At 41.2% G+C, this 25705-nt stretch overlaps 1 protein-coding gene across 4 annotated transcripts in view; it reads right to left on the reverse strand.

Annotated features, from left to right (window-relative positions):
- Positions 1-25705, reverse strand: part of LOC120947133 (ATP-dependent translocase ABCB1-like) — a 95121-nt gene that overhangs the window by 44020 nt on the left and 25396 nt on the right. For all 4 annotated transcript variants that reach the window (XM_040362155.1, XM_040362154.1, XM_040362156.1 and 1 more), the window contains 9 exons: positions 23894-24038; positions 22268-22355; positions 17511-17702; positions 15881-16052; positions 12484-12608; positions 9891-10068; positions 5767-5880; positions 2079-2189; positions 945-1070 (listed from right to left, as the gene is read on the reverse strand). In XM_040362155.1, the coding sequence (XP_040218089.1) occupies positions 945-1070; positions 2079-2189; positions 5767-5880; positions 9891-10068; positions 12484-12608; positions 15881-16052; positions 17511-17702; positions 22268-22355; positions 23894-24038 (1251 nt within the window). The remainder of the gene's footprint in view (positions 1-944; positions 1071-2078; positions 2190-5766; positions 5881-9890; positions 10069-12483; positions 12609-15880; positions 16053-17510; positions 17703-22267; positions 22356-23893; positions 24039-25705) is intronic.

A 25705-nucleotide genomic window follows, 5' to 3' on the forward strand; every position in this document is an offset into this window, starting at 1 on the left:
GCCTCATGTGGCGAAAGCATGCAGCCAGTTCCTGGAGAATGAAGAAATTGATACCATGGAATGGCCCCCACGCTCACCTGACCTAAATCCAAAAGAACACCTCTGGGACATTATGTTTTGCCACCAGTGCCACCAGGTTGCACCTTAGTCTGTTCAGGAGCTCAGTGATGCTCTGGTCCAGATCTGGGAGGAAATACCCCAGGACACCATCCGTCGTCTCATTAGGAGCATGCCCTGATGTTGTCAGGCATGCATACAAGCACTTGGGGGCCATACAAATTACTGAGGACCATTTTGAGTTGTTGAAATGAAATTTCAGCAAAATGGACTAGCTTGCTGCATAATTTTTTCACTTTGATTTTCGGGGTGTTATTGAATTCAGTAGGTGGATAATTTTCATTTCCATCAAATGATATGCCATCCTTTCATTCCTAACACATCGTCCAGTCCATATCAGTATAGATATCCAGCATGAGATTTTTGCCTGTCGAGATCTGATATGTTTTCAAAGCGTTATATGCATCTAGATGAGGGCATGTAGTGCCTTTATCAGAAGTTGTGGCATCTTGCCAATCATACTATGCTGTGGGACATCCCTTCCCAGCATCTACAAGCAATGCTTCACGTATTCTGCTTAGTAAATTTGTGATTGGGGGGTATGCATATTAAGACTACTATTAAGACTACGGAAAGGGCTTCATGGTCAGATTTGGGAATCGATGGCCTACAAAACTGAAGTCTAGAACAAAGTATTCCCAGAACACCAAGTTAAAAAAAATGTAAGATTTTAGATACAGTAGGAGGTGGCCTGGTGTTCTAGGTTCTAGAGTCTTCTAAGTTCTAGGATATATATACTTTTAAGTTAAATTGCTGATTGAATTGTACTACTAACTAGACACACACGTCTTTGCAACTTAAACCTCATACAAGTCCATTTTACATACCTCCCCTATAAGAGGGTCATAGAATCTTTGAAGAAGCTGAATCGTGGTGCTTTTTCCACAGCCGCTGGCCCCAACTAGGGCAACAGTCTGTCCAGCTTTTACTTTAAGGTTCAAGCTCTTTAAAATCTATGAAAAAATAAACATATACATAAGTAAACGAATACAGCTCTTTTCTATTTGTTTTATGCATTTTCCATCTCCTAATGTTACTTTGGAAAGAACCAGTCTCAATTAGTGGCAAAAACTGGATTTTATGTTTTTTTTTCACCCTTGAAGTACCTTTGAAATGCCCAATACTTGCCTCTCATGAACATAACTATGATAATGTTAATGTATGGCAAAGTCTATACTGTACATAAGTAGCAGCTTTCAAGAACGGCAATGCAGAAAATGATAAGCAATATTTAAATGCCAAAAAAATAAAAAATGCTTCAAAAAACACTAGGCCTTTTCAAAGGGTTTGTTTTTAATGCCAATGGAGATAATTGCCTTAATCAGTTATGGTGACACAGGTTAGATGCTCAATGATCTCTATGCAAATATTTCCCATGGTTATGAAGCTAAAACAGAATGAAGGGGGTACAGAAGATGTAATACAAGTTCAGATAGCCTAATTTGAGTCAGCATTGCCTGATCTTAGCTGAGGCTTAACAGGTGAATATACATGTGCAATGAATTTTTAATTGACTATACATGCAGACTATTGTTAATGTTCAAGTTAGAAGTTCAGCTTAAATTAAAACTTCAATAAATCAGTAAATCACCAGTGAGTTTACACAAGAATCATTTTTCATCAACTTGGTGTTTTATTGTTTAAATTGTGAATCTCAGATGTACATTTACTACTCTTTTATGCACAGACAGCAACAAAAACTCAGTGAATTGACCAAGCAAATTTATTTAGTAGTGCTTGGCCACATACAAATAGACATGTTCTGCAATGTTGGTTGCAAACAGGCGGTTTGGTTTTAAGAGGCTGGAATCTATTGTGGAGCAGCTGCCTGCTAGGTCTTCTTTATTGAGTAATAAATAATAATTAATAAAGATGATGTAAGGCTAGATGTTATCCATTCAAACGTGGATACATTGGCTTGAGGAACATAAACCTTTATAACTGAAATAATAGACACTTACTTGTGTATCTGGTCTGGTTGGGTAGGAAAAATGGATGTTCTTAAATTCAATATTTCCTGTCAGCTTTTCTGGCTTGTGGCCTTCATTTGAACTGCTGTCTATTGGCCTGTGCTGGAAACAAAAATTACATGAAAATATCAGTTTATAGAAGTAAAAAAGATTACCGTAATTGGTATACATATGTTAAGGGAATATATAGGGCTGATATATATTTGCCTCATTATGTGTTACATACAGTATATTACTATCTGGCTTAATCAGTTATAACCACTTCCATAACCACTAGGATATCTCATGAGGAATCCCAGTGTGCTTTACAAAAGGAGTATCATGGATGATTCCTATAACTTGTTAATTTATAAAATAAAGCATGAATTACAATGATATACACATTATATTGAATAATTGTATCAATCGTCTAGCAATAACTATACATAGTTATTTTCTGTACTTGATGAAAGTGTTCTTAGCCTGAAAATGTAAAACAATTTCAGATGCCAAATCTTAGGACTGGCATCTGATTTGATTTTGATTTTTGGGTTTAAATACACTTATGCCCCATACACACGATCGGAATTTCCAATGGTAAAAGTCAGACGGAGTAATTCCATCGGAAATTCCGATGAATTCCATCGGAGTTTAGATAGAGAACATGTTCTCTTTTACTCCGATGGAATTCCGTCGGAATTCTGATGTGATTTTGTTTGGACAAAGGTCCGATCATGTTTACGGGGATTTAGATATAGCAAAGCTTAAAGGAGTTCTCTGAGCTAAAACTTTTAACCCCCGCTGTGCCCGGGCTGTAAAACTATACAAAATAAACCTTCACTTACCTGCCTACGATCCCCCGTTGTTCCGATATCGCCGTCCCGTTCTCCGGTCCCGGTCTGTTCCACTTCCTGGGGGTCGGTGACTCACAGTGCGCTCAGCCTATTAGCGGCCGCAGCAATTTCCCGTCGCGGCTGCTGATAGGCTGAGCGCACTGTGAGTCACCGACCCCCAGGAAGTGGAAGAGACCGGGACCGGAGAACGGGACGGCGATATCGGAACAACGGGGGATCGTAGGCAGGTAAGTGAAAGTTTATTTTGTATAGTTTTACAGCCCGGGCACAGCGGGGGTTAAAAGTTTTAGCTTAGAGAACTCCTTTAAGTGTATTCTGCAATTATCTGTAGAAATTCACAGCAAATTTGAATACACCACTAAAAGATGACGATTGCTTGCTATGGGTTATTACATTTAGCACTTACTGAATAAAGTCGTACAAGGTAAAGAAAGGGAAAATTGCAGTAACCTATTAACAACCAATCAGAATTCATCTTACTTATGTAATCGTACATCTGATGGGGTGTTAAGGGCTAGAGTTTTTTTCACTTTTCACTTTAGACAGCTTTAGAACAGACCCATTCTTTTTTTAATTAGCATGTTCACATATTATAATTGCCAAGCTATTCTACATAGTGCTTACTGCTAGGCCAACAGTAACATCTTTATATCAAAATTTAAATATGCAATAATTGGGACTAGGGTTATATCAGGGAAGATAAACGGTTTATTTAAGGACATGAACTAGTTTGTCAACAGAAGGAAGTGAACATATGTTTGGCTCAGTATATTTTCCTAGTGGCAGTCTCTTGCCTTCTAAAGCTCAGGATCTCCATGTTATTCTGTAAATATGAAATTAACTTTACAGTAGTGTGCACAGTGTTATCTCACTGTCTTTTGGGTGTACATTCATTTGATATCTCTTGGAAGGAGCATATGCAATTCTTGTTTCAGGCAACTATACCTAATTCACAGGGAACATTCCTCAAAATTTGTCCGGAAGAACCTTAAAACTCAATTGTTTAGTATGTTAAAATTAAGAGATAGTGACGTTTTTACATTGAAACTGGAGAAAAAAAATCTGCACAAAATTACAATTATTGCCCATGGCAACCAAATTTACTTTTTTATTTTTTATTTTTTTAAAGGTGAAACCTAGGTTCTTACTGGCAATAACTAACGTTTTTGGGTTGATTTTATTTTCTCCACTTGGAATGCATCAGTTCCAGTGTTTGTTCCCCCCCCCCCCCCACTTTTAAGGAACATAAGGTCTTTTTTAAGAAAAAGATTAAACACATTAAGGCCCCTTTCACACTGAGGAGTTTTTCAGGTGGTTTAGCGCTAAAAATAGCGCCTAAATACCGCCTGGAAAACGCCTTCCCTGCAGTCTCAGTGTGAAAGCCCGAGGGCTTTCACACTGAGGCGATGCGCTGGCGGGACCGCTCCAAAAGTCCTGCCAGCAGCATCTTTGGAGCGGTGAGAGGAGCGGTATGTTTACAGCTCCTTCACCGCTCCTTCCCATTGAAAGCAATGGGCACCGCGGTAATACCGCTGGCAATGCGCCTCTGCAAAGGCGCATTGCCAGCGGTATTAATCCTTTTTTGGTCGTTAGCGGGGGGATAATACCGCACCGCTAGTGGCCGAATACCGCCCCATTTCCACTGCAATTCCGAAGGTATATCGCCACCTAAAAATAGAGGCGATATACCGCCACCGCACGTCGAGCCCCAGTGTGAAAGGGGCCTAATGGACAACCTTAATTTCACATTTTTAATGCTGCCTGAGCCTCTCAACATCAGTTCTTAACCCTGCCAACAGACCTTCCACTATCTAATAGGCCTAGATATTTTTAAATAGGGGAAGAATGTTGGTATTGGCAGCTGAGGCACTCTCTCTAGATGGTTTTGGGTTGGTAAGGCCAATTGTTAAAGTGAAGCTAGTTTAATGCATGCACACAGAGGAGAGGAAGGTTTTCTGGCTGACAAAAGTAAGAGCAGGCACCTTGAGATATTTTCAGAGTGATTAAACTATGCACTGTAAGCATTCTGGCTTGGGTTTGAATTCTTTACCCATTTAACTTGGGAAGTTTTAGCATGCATTCTAGTACTTAGGTTTGCAGTATGATTACTGAATGCATGAGTTATGGCTAAAGGCTTATTAACCTGATGCCATGCATTTGTAATGTAGAAGGCCAGAACTGGCTAAAGGCTGCCACACAAACAGGAAGAACATGACAAGCAAATTTAATGCAGATAGTGACCTTGGTCAGCATCAAACTAAGGTAGGGTGACCAGACATCCCCGGTTTCAGGGGACAGTCCCCTGATTGAGGACACTGTCCCCGGAACAAGTCTGTCCCCGGTTTTGTCCCCTGATTGGATTTGAACAGGGACTGGGGCAATTTCATAGACAGTCAGTGCTCCTACTAGCTTAGGAGGGTGGATTTTTTTCCATTATCTGTCCCCCTTTCTGTTGATCATGTGCTGGTTGGAGCGGAGGGAATATTTCTTCAGTTTCGGGTGCATGCCCATTCCGCACCGCTCGCATGTTCTTCTGCCTTGGCTCAAGTCCCGGCCAGCCGCCTGCCTGCTTATCTCCTTGCCTTCCCTGGCGGAGTGATCTGCCACTGCTCCCCACCCAGTGGTAGCCGGGGGCCCGGAGAGTAGGACTTGACATGCTGTGAGGCGGGCGGCAGCGACGGTCAGAGAGTCGCTGATTGCAGCTATTACTAGTAAAAGAAAAGAAAGTCCCCGGATTTCATTTAAAAAAAATGGTCACCTTAAACTAAGGACTCTAGACCCTTCAAGCAACAAACATGACCACTTAGCAACATGGGCAACAGCTACAAATGTGTGTAGAAGCTTACCTTATCAATGATGCTGTACACTTCATAGGCAGCCCCACGTGCATTAGATATGCTCTCTAGATTTGGTGCGGCTTGACCAAGGGAAAAAGTCCCAATGAGCACAGAGAAAAACACCTGTTAAAAAGAAAAAACAATTTAAAGCTCTTTGTGTATATTTTTTTCTGACAACCTGTTACATATTATTTCATCCTAAATCCTAAATTTTATGTGTCCAGCCAACAACGGAAGCCTCATAGTAACTCTATGGGTGACATCACTTCCCAGGCATTTCCCAGCTGTTGTTGGTTCTCTCCTGCACACAGCTTCCGGCACTGAAAACCGAACTAGAGTGGCTTAAAAAAAAATATGTATCGCAATTTTTTCTACCGGGCCTATTCTGGCACTTCTCTCCTACATGTACAAATCATCATTCTTTTGCTAGAAAATTACTCAGAACCCCCAAACATTATATATGTTTTTTTAGCAGACACCCTAGGGAATAAAATGGAAGTCATTGCAACTTTTTATCTTGCACGGAATTTGCGCAATAATTTGCTTCATCTGTTCTAGTTTATATTCTCTTTTGTATGGAGATGTTCCTGGTTACAAAAACTATTAAGGTATTCCCAAACCAAAAGCCTTGGTTGGATGGTAAAGTAAGGGCTTAGCTTAGAGCAAGAGATGTGGCCTTTAGATCAGGCAACCCTATGGCCAATAGGAAAGCTCGGAAAGAGACTATTTTTCCTTCAGAGACTGAAGCAGGCTGGATTGCGATTAAGGCTTCTGGTCAATTTCTATCATTGTACCATTGAGAGTATTCTTCTCCACTGCGCTGTAGTGTGGTATGCCAGTTGCAGCGCGGAGGATAAGAAGTGCCAGTCTCGTGTGGTAAAAACAGCACAGCGGATCATAGGAACAGAGCTACTGAATTTGGACATAGCATATGCAACCCTATTAAAAAAACGTGCAAAAGCTATTAGTATTGATCCAAACCACCCAGGTTACAGTTTGTTTGTCCCATTGTCATCAGGGAAAAGATATAGGGCACTTAAAACACACTCTAATCACTTAAAGTATAGTTTCCCCCCCCCCACCCCCCCCCCCCCGAGCTGTATTGTCTATAACCCCACCAGGTACAGTGCTTTAGGAATTTTATGTTGCCTTTTAAAAAAAGAATGAATAACATTTGTTTTTTTGTATTTAACCCCTTCAATACATGGCACTTATACACCTTCCTGCCCAGACCAATTTTCATCTTTCTTTTGCTCCTTCACTGACGGGCACTGACGAGGCTGCACTGATGGGCACTGATGAGGCAGTACTGATTAGCACTGATGAGGTGGCACTTATATGCAGCCCTGATAGGCACTGATAGGTGGCACTGATAAGCAGCACTGATGGGCACTGATAGGTGCCACTGATATACAGCACTGATAAGCACTAATAGGTGGCACTGATGGGCACTAGGGATGAGCCGAACACCCCCTGGTTTGGTTCGCAGCAGAACATGCAAACAGGCAAAAAATGTGTTCGAGCACGCGAACACCGTTAAAGTCTATGAGACACGAACATCTGGCCTGGTACGGTTCAGGAGGGGGGGCGCTCTCTTGTCTCCCCTCTTTTTCTGCAGCCTGCCAGGTTGCATGCTCAGATAAGGGTCTGGTATGGATTTTGGGGGGGAACCCACGCCATTTTTTTTTATTTTGGCACGGGGTTCCCCTTAATATCCATACCAGACCTGAAGGGCGGATATAAAATTTGGGGAGACCCCCACGTATTTTTTTTAAATTTAGTGCCTGGTAATGGACTAAGGGGGAACTCATGACGTTTTTTTTAATGACTTTTATCTGTATTGCCGGGACCCGACAATTCATTATAGCCGTGAGTAGTTTTAAATTACTTTTGCATTGATACATGTCCCAAACACTTTTTATGACAATAACTTGCATATTAACCTTTAAAATTAGCACTTTTGATTTCTCCCATAGACTTTTAAAGGGTGTTCGGCGGCTTTCGAACTTGCCGCGAACACCCCAAATTGTTTGCTATTCGGCGAACAGCCAATGTTTGAGTCCAACTCATGCTTGACTTGAACATAAAGCTCATCCCTAATGGGCACTTATAAGTAGTGTTGCTCACGAATATTCGTATTGCGAATATTCGGCTTGAATATGGCATATTCGAGTATTCGCGATATATTTCGAATTTCGCGGTGAATATTCGCTATTCCGAATATTCGCATTTTTTCAATTTTATTTTTAAAACAGATCACATCCTATCGACGTCTAAAAGCATTGCTGGTATGATTAGAGACCCTGGGCCGAGTAGCTAAGCTGAGGCGATCCTTTTATGTTGCCGAATATTAAAAAAAAAATTGCGAATTTTCGCTGATGCGAATGCGAAAATGATTGCGAATTTTCGATAACTGTGGTAGGAGAACTCTGATTGTCTCTGATGCAAAAGGGAGGGGCTTTGTGTATGTTTCTGTTATGAATATTTGTATGTTTGATATTATTTTTTTTTGTAAGAAGGAAAAAATTGCGCATACCTTAAAAAAAGGGGAGAATACAGCAGCAACTCAAAAATGTTATACAACATAAATTAATACAAGACAGAAAATGGAGTCACTCTACAAGAATAAAAAATATGTCTAGTGACAAGACATGTGGGCAAATTATACAGTAAAATAAGCAAGCGCAAATAACTTGTGAAATACACAGTGAAACAAATATATAAAGAAATATAGTCCCAATAATAGAAAAATAATCTTTCATAAAAATGTCTTTGATATGTGAAGTGAAAAAAAGTCCAAAGCATGCAGCATGAACGTGTTCAATCTTCAAGGTGTTTGATTGACAAACGGCTGTGACAGATGGATAGAGTAAAGAATCACCACCAATGCAAAACACTTTTTATTTTCTATTGTAAAATATCACGAATATTCTGAGCCAATCAGAGTGCTCCTTCCGCATTTGCCGAATATTCGCAATTATTTTGTATTGTAAAATATCAAGAATATTCTGAGCCAATCAGAGTGCTCCTTCCGCATTTGCCGAATATTCGCAATTATTTTGTATTGTAAAATATCACGAATATTCTGAGCCAATCAGAGTGCTCCTACCGCAGTTATCGAAATTTCGCAATTATTTTCGCATTCGCAATAGCGAAAATTCGCAATCATTTCATTTCGATAAAATATCACGAATATTCGAATTTAGCGAATATATCTCGAATATTGGACTATATATTCGAGATATATCGCGAAATCGAATATGGCGTATTCTGCTCAACACTACTTATAAGCGGCACTGATAGGTGGCACTGATAGGTGGCAATGCAGGGCACGTATAAGTGGTACTGATGGGTACTGATAGGCAGCACTAATCAGAGGTGCTGGAAGCATCACTATGGGGCACATCCCTAATGGGAAATGATTGCCATCCCAGATGGGCTCTAGTGGCTTTACCTGGTGGTCATGGCTGGGCATCCCTGGTGGCCATGAGTGGGCATCCTTGCTGGCCATAGGTGGGCATCCCTGGTGGCCATGGGTGGGAATCTCTGGTGGGCCATGGGTGGGAATCCTCAAGGGGGCTGCACTGATAATCAATCGGTGCAGACCCCCCCATGTCAGGAGAGCAGCCAATTGGCTCTCCTCTACTCATGTCTGTCAGCGCGAGTACACGGCTTTTCCTGTGTACACTGTGATCAGCTGTGATTGGACATAGCTGATCACATGGTAAAAGGCCTTGGTCAGAGGCTCTTTACCTAGATCGGAGATGCAGTGTGTTAGACTGACACACCACGCCACCAATTGCCACGGACCTGCTTTGAACCTCTGACTTTTCTTGTTTTTCTTGAGATATGTCCTTCTAAGGTGGCCATGGGACAAAAGCAACCAAACTTGCAGCACATTGCTTTCTGTATTCTCTATTATGTCAAAGAAAAATGTAAATGGAGACTTTGGAGGTAGAGACACTTTGATAAAGACCATGGTAGATGGGGCCAATTCAAAAGATCGCATTACAGGAGTTCCTGAAAGGTAATACATTGTTTGGAGACTTAGCAAATCCACATCTTTCAAAATTATGAATATCAATTTTGGTTGGATTAATTTTTCATGGTAGCAAACAGGTAAACAAACTTACAATTAACACTGTTCCAATGGTGTAGTTTTCAGGTTCATCTACTGTTAATTTGGTTCCATACCAGAAAGCTAGGGCGTAAGCTCCGAAAATTAGAAACTGAGTAAGCCCCATGGATACATTTGTTGTAACAGACTTTTTAATGCCAATTCTTTTTGCCTCTTGCAAGTTGGCATCATACCTGCAGGAGAGAATTGATTGTTAGTTAATAAGAGTTTATTAATATAAGTTTTGAAACAAGAATTTTTAATAATTGGAATCCTGAACTTCATATAAAACTAAAATGTCATTTTTAGGTGAATTGACCTTTCAAAATTTACTTAATTTTGTTTTAGTGTATAAGGAAAAAGAAGAATCTATGTCAGGTTTTTATTGATGTCCCTACTGGAGAGATATCCCTTTCATTTTTAGTACCTGGACTCACTGGGGTTAATTTATTGAAAATGGAGAGTGCAAAACCTAGTGCAGCTGTGTATTGTAGCCTATCAGCTTCCAAATTCAGCTTGTTCAATTAAAGTGTTACTAAACCCACAACAGTAAAATCAGTCTGTATATACAGTAGCGCCTGCTTGTTATACTCACTGGGGAACCTAAGTGGTTAACCTTTCACAATGTGTAAAAAGGCTGTTTGATTCTGTCTTCTCTGATCCTCCCCTTTATTTACTATCCCCAATCCATCTGCTCATAGTATAGAGCCTTGTTTTGTGTGTATTGCTCAAGAGCTTTATTTTTTTTTGGGAGGGTGCATGTGATCAGCACAGGGCCAATCAGCACTGTCTAGACAGAGTGACAGGGGTCCTGCAGCCTAGTAGGACAGTCAGGGGAGAATAAAAAAACTCCTCCTACAAGCTTTAACCAGTGCTCGACTGGACACTGATAGAAGTCACAAGACTGCTATATACTGCTGATGTGAAAAGGTATTTAGCAGTTTAAATTTACTAAAATAATTGCATTTCCATGTTTTTTGTACTGTGGGAGACCAGATATATGCAGGGTCCTGGGTTTAGTAACACTTCAAGCATTGACAAAAAACCTGTGAACAGATTGGCTTCTATGCATAGCTGCATCAGATGTTGCACTCTCCAGATTTAGTAAATGAGCCCAACTGGATGCAACTGTGACAGGAAGTGAGAAGAAATGTACCCTTAGGGAATACAGACAGCAATAAAAACCTAAAAAAGGTAGAAAGAGCCAGCACTCAAACCATTGACCTCAAGGTTTTAATAAAGTCATTTTGCAATGTGAAATTCTGTAGAAAAATACATAATACACAATTATTATGTCTTTCTGCACACTTTCACATCATCATTGTAAAATAACCTCAATAAAACCCTAAGTTCAATGAGTTGAGTGTTGGCTCTAATTTCTGGTGTCCCAACAACAACAACTAAAAAGTGGATGGATTTGTTACAAAGCAATAAAAAAAACTTGACAGTGGACTCGCAGGATCCTGGGGACCAAGGTATTTTTATTTATATTTTTGTCTCAATTGGATAGATTTCTCCTCATTTCCTGTCCCATAAGAGAGAGAGAGAGAGGAAACTATTTTAAAATGGATATTACTGCAATGCACCTTCTGTACGTGCTACCACAAAGCAATGTCATGCACCACAACACACATACCACACATTGTGGTGCACTGTGATACTAGAAAATGTTCAAGTGCATATTTTTTTTGCAGTATGTCGCCAGCTCATTTAAAATCAATGGACTATTTTAACCTTCCAGGCGGTATGTTTATGTCACATTTTTGTAATAGTAAAAATTATTCAATAATGTAATCAAATCAAAAACACTGAAATGTGCTCAGTTGCAGAATTGCCGCTATCATTACTTTCATTGTATTCTAATTTATTATCGCTGTTTTCTAGCTGGTCTAAAAGCACTTTTGACGTAAAGGGACACTTTTTGGTTGCTATGGACAATCTCCAGTTTCCAGGCAGAAAGAACAGTATTTATAATATAAAAGTGCATGCAGGACACTGGACAGACCACTAGGGACAAAGGGGATGTGAATAATTTGATATAGTAATGCAATCTGTAAGATTACAGTGTACTGTATGTTTTATGTGTTTTAAATTTTTTTAATTTGGCGCCGGGCTCCGCACCCATGCATCGCGCCGCGTGCAGGGAACGGAGCTCGGCACTGTGATAGATCGAGTGGAGGACACGGCTCGCACACACAGCAGGGAGAAATTGCAGGATCCTGGGGACAAGGTAAGTAACTTTGCCTGGATCCTGCGATGCGATCCCGAGTGTGGCTCGGGGTTACCGCTTTTGGTACTGAAAACTTTCCCCTGAGCCACACTCGAGAATACCGCCAGGGAGGTTAATGCAACACACTAGAATGTGTAAAATAAAGCATGTTGATGCACTGCAAGGGATTTCAAAAGTTGGAAAAGTCCCTAAAAGTAGGATGTGGCACTTGAGGATTCCTGGTATTCAGCAAGAGTGTTACTTTAGTTTTCCTGTCAATATTACAGCCACGCTTTGATTTATTATATGCAACAGTATACATCAGTGATATTGTAACAAATTTAGAAATAGTCAGTATAGAAATAGGAGTTCTAATAGTGCACTTCTAAATTGTACGCACTTAGTCAAAGCCTTTTCTTGCCCATTAAAAGCCACAACTGTCCGGATTGCAGTAAGGACCTCCTCTGCTACTGCTCCAGCTTGAGAATAAGATGCCAGTTCTTTTATTGTGAAGGTAGCAAGTAACTATAAAAAGAAAATACATAATTTTTTTTGTAGCAGATTAAAAGTACGTCAATCAATATATTTTATAATAGAAGCTTAAAGCGTTTGTTAACCCCCCCCAAAAAAAAGAAAATGGATCCTGCTCCTTTAAGACATGTTATATGACATATGAGTTTTGTCCTGTATCATTTGGCCCCCTGTAACACCTAAAAAACCTGTCTGATTCTGCCAGTTTCTCCCCACCCCTCTGTAAACTGACCACGGTGTATCGTGGCTGCTGGGACCAGACACCTGTATACACCATCAACGCTGCCTCCTATTGCAGTGTCCCCCTCTGTGAATGATTTATAAAGATAAATGTTGTAAATACCTAATTTAAGAACCGAGATTGTGATCACATGACCAACCAGCTCTCTCTTCCACTCCTCCTCCCCTCCAGACTGACATCAGCAGAGGAATCTCAGCCCCTCCTGCTGCATCTCTCAGAGGAGGAAAGGAGAAAGCTGTCCAGTCATGTGATTGCAATCTCGGCTGTGAAATTAGGTATTTGCAGCATTTATTTGTGTAAATCACACACAGAGGGGGATATTACAATAGGAGGCAGTGCTGATAGTGTATACAGGTTAGAGTGGATAACAACCACTTTAAGACTAAAGAACATTTTCTACAAAGGAGGTTTTTGCAGGAGCTTATGAATCTGACGAAAAGTCAGATATTATCTACACACAAACAAACTATTATACAGTACCTAGCAAAGGGTTTGTATTTCTGGAAAGTCAGTCTTGAAATTCAACTGTCCAGCAAAACCAAATAAACAGTAGACATGTGCACACTGAAATATTTTGTTTTGGAATTTAGTTATCGTCCGAAAAATAAATGTATTTAGTTACTCAACAAATTTGTTTTTATTTATTTTGTTTCGTTATAAAATGCATTAGTCCGAAAATCCAAATTAAATAAGTTTGAATCTGCCAATTGAAGGCTTATGGTCACTGTCGAATGTTCTAAGGAGATTCGACGGAGCAGCTAAACTGTACGATGCCGCAAACATACATTTCCGGTCGAATGTTCCGCCTACAAGCTATAGAAGAATTCTAATGTTGTATGACACTAGTAATAATTATGTTTATAAATTATTATTACTAGTCAACTAACATTCAAATTCTTCTATAGCCTATGGGCCGAGCATTTGACTGAAAATGTACGATTGCGGCGTCGTACAGTTTAGCTGCTTTTCGAATCTTCGAAGAACTTTTGACAGACACCATAAGCCTTCAATGACAGATTCAACGTTTGTATGTTTTTCTCTGCTTCGTCAAATCTTCGTCGTTCATGTCGAATGGTCTACCCCAACAGTGTCTCTATAATGTCAAAATTCTCTCTATGTAGAATAATCTTGGACTTATAGAGTTAAGGTTAGGCACATATGACCACAGGTTCGATAGACACAGATTGCTATTGTCAGCGTCATGTCGAATCTCCTATCTAGATCGAACTGTTGTAGCAACAAAAGCGAAAAGAAAGGATTTTTTTATGTCGGGTCTTTCGGATATCGGATTCTGCGCATTCGTTTTAGTTTGTTAAAACGATAACGAAAATACCATGAAATTCGGACGAAAATGCATTCGGACAAAAACAAATGCACATGTCTAATAAACAGCCTTTTCCTTTCCAAAGGTACTAAGACACACCAGAAGCCCACCAAAGAATGATGGCAGTTGAAGGCATACAATTTGTCCCTGCGCCAATGTCAGCAAGCTAAACAAAAATGGCAACCACCCCAAATTGTTACACCATGCAATTTTGGTTCTATGTTGGCTAGCTGTTAAGTGTGCTGGGAAAAACGTTGTTGTGTTTGTGCTGTGCAGTGCCTTCCATGTGCACTTTACTTTAGGCTGGTTATAAATTAGTGTGGTTGCTATATTTGTGCTTAGCTGCCTTTTTGTTAGACATGCACCTTTCTGAAGCAATGGTGCTATCTCTAGACATATACCTGCCCTTAATTTATCTATTGCTAAATATGCTCCAACATGGAGACTCTCAAAAATTTGAGTTAGGACTGCACTTATATATCTGTAAATGTGTGCAACTAAAAACTATTTTAAAAGCAAATTATTCGATGGTGTAATTAGTTTTTGTATGCTGTATGCTGTATGCTAGTAAATGTGATTGTAACTCCTGTTTTATTTGTGCTGTGCAAATCCCTTCCATGAGCATCTTGCTTTAAATCTTAGCTTTAAACTAAGGTGGTTGCCGTTTTTGGCTGCATGGTTTTGCACCCCATGATACAAAATGGCCGGCATCTGTCAGACCGACTGCAGCACATACGAGCCGAATGACAGGCGGTTTCTATTGAACCGGCCGCTGCCGCCCATCATTCAGCCTGTGTGTACGGGCTTTAGACAGCTCTAGACAGTGCAACAAACAAGTGGGTTAGACAAGCAGAACTGGGCAATGCAACAGAAAAAGCTCCCAGTGTTAGACAGACAGAATTATGCCTCGTTCACACGTACGGAATTTCCGAATTATGCCTCGTACACACGTACGGGATTTCCGAATTATGCCTCGTACACGCGTACGGGATTTCCGAATTATGCCTCGTACACACGTACGGAAAAGTTCCCATTGGAAATCCCGAGGGGAAAGCCGAGAACCTGCTTGGTTCAGTCTTTGCCGTACACGCGGCAGGTTTTCCTGACAGTAAAACTGCAATAGAGCTTTGGCCGGGAATCCCAGCCATGTGTATGCTCCATCTCAGTTTTTCCCATAGAAAAAACTGCGAGGAGCATACACACGGCCGGGATTCCCGGCCAAAAGCTCTCCTCACAGTTTTCCCGTCAGGAAAACTGATCGTGTGTATGAGGCTTTAGGCAATATAGCAGAAGGAGCTCCTAGTGTGGAGAAATAGCACCAGGCAATGCAGCAAAACAAGATCCCAACGTTAGAATGGGGCAATGTTGCAGAAGGAGCACCCAGTGTTAGACAGTCATATAACAAAATTATATAACAACATGCTTCTGCTCAATTTCCCAAAGATGCCTACAGACAATAGAAATGGTTTGCATGTTTGTAGGACACCCATTAATGCCTGGGGCTGACAGTTGTTAAGCATGATTGGTTGTACATCCAATATAAGCCTATTGGTCACCACACCATTGCTTGAAGTGGATATTAGAAAATAGAAATGCCCCTTAACCTGACATACACAGGTACTTGACAGAATGTAAATTGGCAAAATCCCCACAGAGCACCTGCTAAACAATCATGGCAAGCACCAAAATGGTTTCACTTACTTTGGACCACAGTGCTGCAGATACACCGAGCAGAGGGCTCACTGACATGATTACCAGTGTCAGTTTCCAGCCATATATAAATCCAATGATTATTCCAGTTAGAAAAGTTGAAAAGAATTGGATAAATATAGAAATTTTGTCTCCGAGTCCATCGTGTATAGTGTTAATATCGCTAAAAAAACAGAAAGGAAAAATATAACACTGTACATTTCATTATGACAACAAATTGTAAGGCAGTGGGACAGCGAGAGAAAGAGAAAAATAAGAGGGGGGTGGGAGGAGGGTATCACACCTACTGTAATTGAAAGAAGTACATTTACAGCTTTTACACTCAAACTATGTCCTGCTTTACGCATAGGACAGCCTATTAACCACTTGCTTACTGGCCACATATACCCCCTTCCTGCCCAGGTGAAATTTCAGTTTTCAGCACTGTCACGCTTTAAATGACAATTGCGCGGTCGTGCGACTGGCAGGGAAGGGGTTAACACTAGGGGGCGAGGAAGGGGTTAATGTATTCCCTAATTAGTGATTCTTACTGTGGGGGGGTGACTGGGAGAGGTGACCGATGGTTGTCCCTATATACAAGGGACACACCATCAGTCTCCTCTCCCTAACAGGACGTGGAGCTCTGTGTTTACACACAGAGCTCCACGTCCCTGTCTCCGTGACTGCCGTTCGCGGGTGCCTGGCGGACATTGCGGCCGCCAGGCACACGCATCGGCACCTGACTGATGCGGCGGGCGCGCGCTGCCGGTGCCGCTCAGGCGCCCCCCAGTGGCCTGGAGGCTGGAGGCCGTGTATAGACGGCCTCCTGGCAATTCAGAGCCACATTGTGGCCGTAAAAACCTGACGTGCGGGCGGGAAGAGGTTAAGTGGACTTCCCTAAATGTGGTGAAAAAGCTCATGCACCTTTTTGAGCTTCAAGCGTTTTTTTTTTTTGTTTTTTTTTATGATTTTCATCCAGATTTCCAAATACTGTATTTAAGCATATAAGCTCCGTTTTGTATTGAAAATAACTGTGAAATCTACAACTCTGGTGGGTGTAACAAGATGTCCGCTTGCCCCCTTCTCACTCTATCATTACTGTGCAGGAGTGTGGGGTGTAGCAATATGGCGGCGACAAAACGTCACTTCCGGAGCATTCGGAAATACAGTGCTCGTATTGCGAAGCACTGTAACTAGTAATCTTCCTATGAAGTTCCTTGTTGGCACTTCCTGCTCTGGGGCGACAACGCTCTGTTCCTATCTCCCAGTTGTGATCAGGCAGACCCTCCAATGAGACCCTCAAATGGAGAATACAGTAACTCAAGCAGTCCACTTCTATCACCATTAGGAAACCAACACTGAAAAATGCCACTGTAGTCTATATTTGTACCCAGGAATAGGCTGCAGGAGATTAACATTGCTGATGTGATATACAAAAAGGATGGGAAATTTGAAAAATGTTATTGTAAAAATGGCAATTGTTTATGATGCTCAGTACATTAGAAAAACAAAATGTCACCCATTAAAGTTTACATGTACCAATTCCTGAGGTTCAGGGCCAGTAAATACTCTGTTAGATGTTATGACTTTAATGTATGTATAGCTTGCTATAGATCACACTGCTTTTATAAGAGCTTCTTACTCAGTCAATCTGGTGTTGAGTGTCCCAATCTGGGTTGTGTCAAACCAAGACATTTCTTGATGAAGCACAGCTTTGAAGAACTTTTGTCGTATCCTATGAGACTGTCTTGCGGCTGATATTACAAATGCCCAAATTTCAAAAAAGGTAAGTACGAACATACCACAGCCAATGGCAACATAATAATATGCATATCTGTAAAGGAAAAATAAAGATCACAGAAGCTTTAGGATACTATATAATCAATACATGGCTTAGAATTGGTTTAATATTAGTAGAATATTGTATTGAACAACAAAGACTGATGATCACTAAAAGACAGAAGATTGTTACAATAAGTGCTTTAGCTTTGCCTGTTAGATACTGCCTGGCGTATTTACTGTAAAATACTGTTTGGCCATAGCAGAGGGGGAAAAACAAGAGCTGCTGCAGGTGTGTAGTAGGCCTCAACCAGGTTTTTGGACTTCATGTCTGCCAGAATCCCTCTTTTTTTATTGCACAGCTGAAGATGTATGTCTTTAGGGAAGCATTTTGATGGTTTATAGCTCTAGGGATGTGCAGAAGAGGATGGGAAGCCACACACTTAGCCTGCATGCTTAAATTTTCTCACATCTCTGAGACTGTTAAGCTGGCCAAAAATGACTGAACAGACTGAGTGGGATGGATGGAGGAATCTTCCCCGCTGCACTATTGTATTCTGGAAGTGCGGACTCCTCCACTGTCAAAATACACTGATCAGCGCTGCAGATAATCGGCTGTAGCACTGATCCAATGAAAATTTACCAGCAGTCTTGGGTCGAAAGGAGTCCATCATAAAGCCCCATACACACGGTCGGACTTTTTGACAACAAACTTCAAAATGAGCAGGTTTTCAAAAAAATCTGACCGCGTGTACGCTCCATCGGACAAACTTTTTTCGGTTTTCACCGTACAAAAGTTCGCTCTGCAAACGGACAAAGTTTTCAGCAACAAAAGTCCTTGGTGCAAAGTCCTATCGTGTGTGCAGAAGTCCATCAGACTTTTGTCCAAAGTACAAACACGTTTGCTCAGAACCAATGTTAAAATCAACCAACAATAGCAGATGTTGACCAAAGGGTGGCGGTAAAGAGCTGAAAACCCACGTGATTTGGGGAAAGTTTGCTGAAAAAGTCCTGCCTTGTGTATGCATACCAAGTTCACGGTCAAACGCCCTTCAAACAAAAATCCACTGAAAAGTTTGTTTGAAGTCCGACCGTGTGTATGAGGCTTTAGACTGACTCCTCTCGAACGGAAACGACCATAGATAGATTGAAATTTGTCTGGTCCCTGATTAACGGGCCGAATTTTGATCCATCTATGGCCAACTTTATAGATATGTGTCCTTTCAACCTTAATAGTAAGTTTTTTTTTTTACAGAAGACAGGTTGTTATTTTCGAATAAATGCAGCAGTCGACAGTCTATATATACACACTCTTATTTGGAATGTTTCTTTGAAGCCCTGAACAGATATAGAAAATGTTATTTATTACTTATTACATATTATTGTATTTATTACAAGTAGTTATATAGTGCCGACAATTTACACCACACTTTACTTTTATTGTGTATTCACATTAATCCCTGCTCTCAAGTAGTTTACAATCTAAGCTCCCTATCTCAGAAGCATACCCATTCTCAGCATACTATGGCCAATTTAGATAAGATCCAATTAACCTACCAGCATGTCTTTGGAGTGTGGGAGGAAACCCATGCAATCATAAGGAGAACATGCAAACTCCATGCAAGTAGTGTCCTACAAACCGACGACCCTTAGTGCTCCTATAATATTATGATATTGATGTAGCGCCTGGCTACTTTCAGCCGGTGCTATGTTATATTTAGGGGAAGAATTCAGAGAAATAGTTAGCTCTGAATTCGTTTGATCGTTTAAATTTGGGTCTCTGCTCTAGCTTGGCTGTGCTGTGGGCTGTCCTTTTGTCCGGGGACTCCCATCACCCCCGGACGGCAGGTGGCAGCAGTGTGGTCAAGTGCTCTGAGTGCCACTCCTTAGCAGCCAGAGACTCTGCGTTGCTTGACCTCCCTCTTCACCATGATCCTCTATCTGGGGACCATCTTAGCTCGGTGACCTGTATGGTTGGTCTCGCAATATGTCTATTGCTTGATATTATTGTTTTGATGTATTTTATGACCATATTTGTCTCTTTTTGATATCATGTTAATAAATTGATATATATCTTTTACTTTTTCTACTCTTTGAGTTTATCTCTTTACACAGTACCGATATAGTCCTCTTGCCCCCTTCTTTTTCTTGGTCTCCTGGGTCCTTGGGGTCCCTCTAGTCCCAACTCTATCCTTAGCAGCCAGTCGGGGGTTGATTGCCTCGCTGTGCATGCTGGGGAGGGGTATGAAGGGGGCAGACACCATTACCTCGAGGTTCTTCCTTGTGTGGCGCCTACCATTGGGGCAGCCATTCCACGACACCCCCTGCATATGGCCCTCCTGGCTGGGGTGTGCGTGGGCAGCAGTGTTTCTGGTTCCGGGACCTAGTTGGCCTGGAGCAATTGATCCACTTTGTGGGCCCAGTAGTCGACTGGGTCCCCAATCTGTAGGGGGTCCTGAGCTGTCCGTCCAATTGGAGGAGGCTGACCGATGAGGAGTCTGTCCGAGGGATACCAAGCACAAGGCTGGTGTTCCAGGAGGGGCCTTTCCATTCATCGGGGGACCACCTGAGTTCTGACAGGCTGGATGATGGTCGCCTGTCAGTTTCTGATTTTGCAAAACTTTTGCACGGAGATCCGGGTGCTGAATCTACTGAGAGAGGATTCCGGACCATAATTGTCTCCAATCTTATGGGAGGGTCTGTGGCATAGACTTAAACCTAAGTTCGAGTGACACTCTGGCTGCCAGGCTGGTGAGAGAGGCCTGTCCAGGTGCGCTATACCCACTCCGGCTAGAGTGGTGAAGTAAAGTGTTGTTGGGAGCAGGACTGTTTCCCGTATTCAGTTATACCTGGATCTACTGTCTCCTATTTGCTATCCCTTCACCTTTCTACTGTTCAATCATTTTTACCCTGTTGGGTAATAAAAGCGCAGAAAAGACAACTGTTGTGTGGACATTCCCAGTGATCAGTGCTAAAAATATGTGGGGATATACTGCGCAGGTCACAACATGTGAATATAATAAATGATATAGTGATAAAAATGCAAAAATTATAAATGAATATAATGAATAATAAAGTGCTATTAGGTGAAAAAATGAAGTCAGCGATTTGACGAAAAGGTGTAGGGAGGAGCGGCGTGCTGACGTCACCACAGTATACCTCGCTGCTATCCGGAAGGACGGGCGGATAGTGAGAGCCGGCCGGCTACAGCAATTTTACACGCACATTTATATTCTACAACATGTGAGTGCAATCTGTTTATATACAATACATTTTATATGACGGTATTACACTATGTCAGCATCTTTCCTTTTCGGGTCATTCTCAATGGGGAGACATGTTTGAGAACCTAAAGGTGGAATACACATGAGAACATCGTACAAGAGTCCTTAGGAAATTCCAAGCAGGGCTGCTAGCCACACGCGCATGTGATCTCAGTAACAGAGATCAACTTGAGTTGAGTTTTCATCTATCCTGCTTTCTGGCACGGTTTCCTTGGACTTGTTTGGCACTGTCTCTTTAGAAATCCACTTTGAAACTTTATGGGAATTTGGATTTCTTATGGACTATTGTTTTATCACATTATATCAATAATTATTGGTCACGGTTTGTGTCTGCACAGGTGTTTTGTGCACATGATTTGTGTTTGAAGCTATTTGTCTATTTACTATCATTTCACTTGAATAGTAGATGATTCATGCAGCGCAGCTTATTACAATTTTAAGTGCTAAAAATATGCACTGTCACGGTACTAATGACACTGGCTGGGAAGAGGTTAAATATCTAGGGTGATCAAAGGGTTAATGGTGTGCCTAGCCAGTGTTTGTGTACACTATGTGTTCTGCGTTTACTAGAGGAACTAGAGGAACACAAAATTCATCCCTTCCCACCTGTCAGAACAGAACTCTGTCTTGTTTACATATGCAGAGCTCCGTTCTGAATCTCTGCCCGATGATCGGCGGGTGACGGCTGACATCGAGTGCATGGCTTCTGCAGATCGCCTTCTGCTGTGAATAATCACAGGTGAAGCGGCCCGCCAATGGCACGCACACCCCCTGCAGGTGGAAGTGCAGGATCACGTGTGTATATATATACGTGATCCATGGCACAGTTGCAGTCCTGTAGCAGTAAAACGGCTATAGGACGGTCAGCAATTGGTTAAAGCTAAAATTTTATATTTTTGTAGGTTTCCTCTCCTGCCCTCCAGTATCAATATGCCAATGACCTTTTCAACTAAAATCTTTCCATTTTCAGTCTATATCTTATTTTAGAACCGCTGTGCCATCATCACAGGGTCAATGTGCTTCTATACGCCATGCAGACAGGTCATAGCTGGTGGAAGGGGATGGCAAGGTGCTGTACATAGCTTCCTGAAAACATCACTGCACCCTGCTTCAGTACTATTCCCAACCCTGATAGTAACAATAAGCTGTCTTTTATGCAAATATTAGATGGGTGGGCGTCAGTCTAGAAGAGAGGGAGTTCCTAGACAGGGGAACAATATTAAATACTAAACCTAAAGGTGGATTAGGTGTTCATCATTTCATGTCTATAGTTGCTCTTACACACAGTTTGCAAAAAAGGTTAGTTCAAATCTGTCGTTTTGTAACATTTTCTTACGTTGTCATTTTTGCTTCTATATCAACACCGCCTACGATCTTCTGATTGCATACTCCAGGTGGAGGGGGGGTGATGTTCAACGCTGTAACTGAGAGAAGATTTTTAACTGTTTTAAATGTTCTCCATATAATGTTCCCCATACTCTCCCCCCCTTTGTTTTATTTTTATTTCACCATAGCAAAACCAAATTCCAGAATCACCCAAAAATAGGGGTGATATAGGAAAGGAAAATAAAAAAATAGTTAACATTAAAATCAAAAGATTTAACTAATTTTTTTTTTATAAAAAAGTACAGATTGAATGCTGCCTCAACATGAGATTTGCAATACACTTGTATCTTTAAATTGTTAAAAAGCGTTGAGTCGATTTAGTTTAAAAAAAAATTTAAACTGCTTCCAAACATTGCAGCTATACAAAAGGCAACCAATATTATCTACAGCTATTAAAGTGGATGTAAACCCACTCTCATCCTTTCTAAACTACTACCATAGTGCTGATCTATAAGGATATAGATGCCTCCTGCGTGTATCCTTATCTGTCCAATGTCTTCCCTCCTGTCTGTTATAAGAACTAAAAAACTGCAGATTCTGTGGCTGGGTCTGTTATCTGGAGCTCAGTGGGTGGAGTCGTCATGTCAGTAGACTCCCCGCCCTCCTCTACACTCCCCTTGCCAACATGCATTTTCTCCTGTGTATTCCTTACACTAAATTCTGCTATGATCACTAACATCCAGTCAAAATCCAGAAAAGTAACCACACGACTTCAGAAAAGCGGGGGTGGGAATTAAGAAATAATGCCTGTCATAGGCTAGTGCATGAGATATGTAAATAACCTGTCATTATTCACAAAAAGGGGGAAGAACTGACAAAAGTTTTCTCCTGTTTGTCCGTTTATTTCACTGAAAAAAGAAAAGAGGATTGCTCAGAGCTGGATTAACTCTTTGTGCCAAGACTGGGCACAGATGGCATGAAATCGTATACAGGCATACCCCGCTTTAAGTACACTCACTTTACATACACTCGCGAGTAAGGACATAGCTGCGAGTGTATGTAAAGTGCCTTACAAGTACTGTACAGACATTTTGCAGCCGCAGTAGAAGGAGCTGAAGCTCTGAGAGCATAGCCCACCCTGTTCCAGTGTGCCCCTGACACCCCCAATACAGCCCCTGAGACCTCAACTACAGCTCTTAACACCCAAACTACAGTCCCCAACCCCCCACTACACCCTAGAAGTGAAAAAGGGTATTGTTTCACTTTAAGTACATTTTCGTTTTACATACATGCTCTGGTCCCGTTGTGTACTTAAAAGTGGGGTATGCCTGTACCCTACATTGTGACAGCAAAAATAAAAAATAAATCGGGGTAACATCAACTTTAATGGAGATTTTACATAAACTCATAAGGCAGCAATAATATATATATATATATATATATATATATATATATATATATATAAAAAAGAGAGAGAACAAGATCTCTTTGTGAAGGTCATGGTGGGTGGGTAGAGCTGGGAGCTCAGGTTTTTATTGGCTCCTTTAGCCCTTGTACTATTTTTATTATTTTACTAGTGTTGTATGTTATACATAAAAACATATTTAAGTGAAATGAAAACATGTATGATGCTTACGGTTCTGGCTAATACCGCTCTGAACAAAAGAATCTGTCATATCCCCAAAGACTATGATCATGATGGGAAGTCCAGTGCCTGCGCCAAGTGCACTCGCTAATCCAAGGATCATCAGCAGTATATCCCATTTATCAGCATAGACAAGCTGCAAGGAAACATTCATACAGTATTTCTAATCAATTAATATAACATTTTCAATTTCAATTTAGGTGATCCCGTCATGTGCTATTTATCATTATGAGTTCCTGTAATGTCATAATCTGAAACATAAACATATCATTTACACACAATGCCCTTTCTCTGTATGCGTGTTATTTTAAAGCAGTACTTCAGGAAAAACAGCTTAAAACAGAGATAAATACATATAGGAAAGTTTTTTTTTTTTCTACCAAAAATTCTGTCCATGCAGAGCTGAGATTTACATTGTACTGACAGACAACACAGCCAGGCACGGTCTATGCAAAATGAAAATGTTCTCATTTTGCATTAACCGCTTGCCGACCGCCGCACGCCAATATACGTTGGCAGAATGGCAAGGGCAGGCAAATGGACGTACCTGTACGTCCCTTTGAATTTGCCGCCCGCCACGTGCCTTGTGAGTGCGCCCACGGGTACCAGGAACTCAGTGTTCGAGCGGCCCTTGATTGCAGGCGACAAAGGCAGAACAGGGGGATGCCTTTGTAAACAAGGCATTTCCCTGTTCTGCCTAGTGACAGGTCAGGGATCTACTGTTCCCTGTGATCGATAACAGTGAGCGCTGATGCGTCACGGGTAGCTCCTCCCCCTAACAGTTAGAATCACTCCCTAGGATACACTTAACCCCTTCAGCGCCACCTAGTGGTTAACCCCTTCACTGCCAGTGTAATTTTTACAGTAATCAGTGCATTTTTATAGATCGCTGTATAAATGACAATGGTCCCAAAAATGTGTCAAAAGTGTCCAATGTGTCTGCCATAAAGTCGCAGCTCACCGCCATTACTAGTAAAAAAAAATGCCATAAAACTACCCCCCTATTTTGTAGACGCTATAACTTTTGCGCAAACCAATCACTATACGCTTATTGTATTTTTTTTTTACCAAAAATATGTAGAAGAATACGTATCGGCCTAAACTGAGAAAAAAATTAACAAAATCGCAGAGATGATCAAATACCACCAAAAGAAAGCTCTATTTGTGGGAAAAGAAGGATGTCAAATTTGTTTGTGAGCCACGTCGCACGACCGCGCAATTGTCAGTTAAAGCGACGCAGTGCCGAATCACAAAAAATTAACTGGTCATTTGGCAGCCAAATGGTCCGGGTCTGAAGTAGTTAAATAAGTGGGGTTATAGACCTGTCAGTGTTTTTGCCATCTGTGTCCCATTGGAGAAATTTCTCTTCACTTCCTGTCCTAAAGCCAAAACAGGAAGTGAGAGGAAATACCGCCAACGTGAGGGAATCCATGTTTATCACCAGGGTAACCAGAACTAGCGCTCTTATTGGAATTTTTCCTCTCTATTACTGTTCTGGTGACAACCCCAAAAAAACAAAAAACAAATCCTCAGGACCTGAGTTAGCCCTGATTTGTATGAATGTACTATACTACACATCTTGTAAGTGCAATTATTTTATTAAATCTTGTTGGTTTTAAGTGATGCACGCTATGGAGAGGGCTCTTTTCCTTTTATTACTTCATCAGTACATGGAGCCTCTATGTCCAAGATATGTTGAGAAACATTTCATCTTAAGCCTCGTACACACAATCCGACTTCCATCCAACTTTTCCGTGGATTTTGGTCCGAAGGACGTTAGCCGTGAACTTGCTCTGCATACAC

This window comes from Rana temporaria, chromosome 8, assembly GCF_905171775.1.
Source record: "Rana temporaria chromosome 8, aRanTem1.1, whole genome shotgun sequence".
NCBI classification, from domain to species: Eukaryota; Metazoa; Chordata; class Amphibia; order Anura; family Ranidae; genus Rana; species Rana temporaria.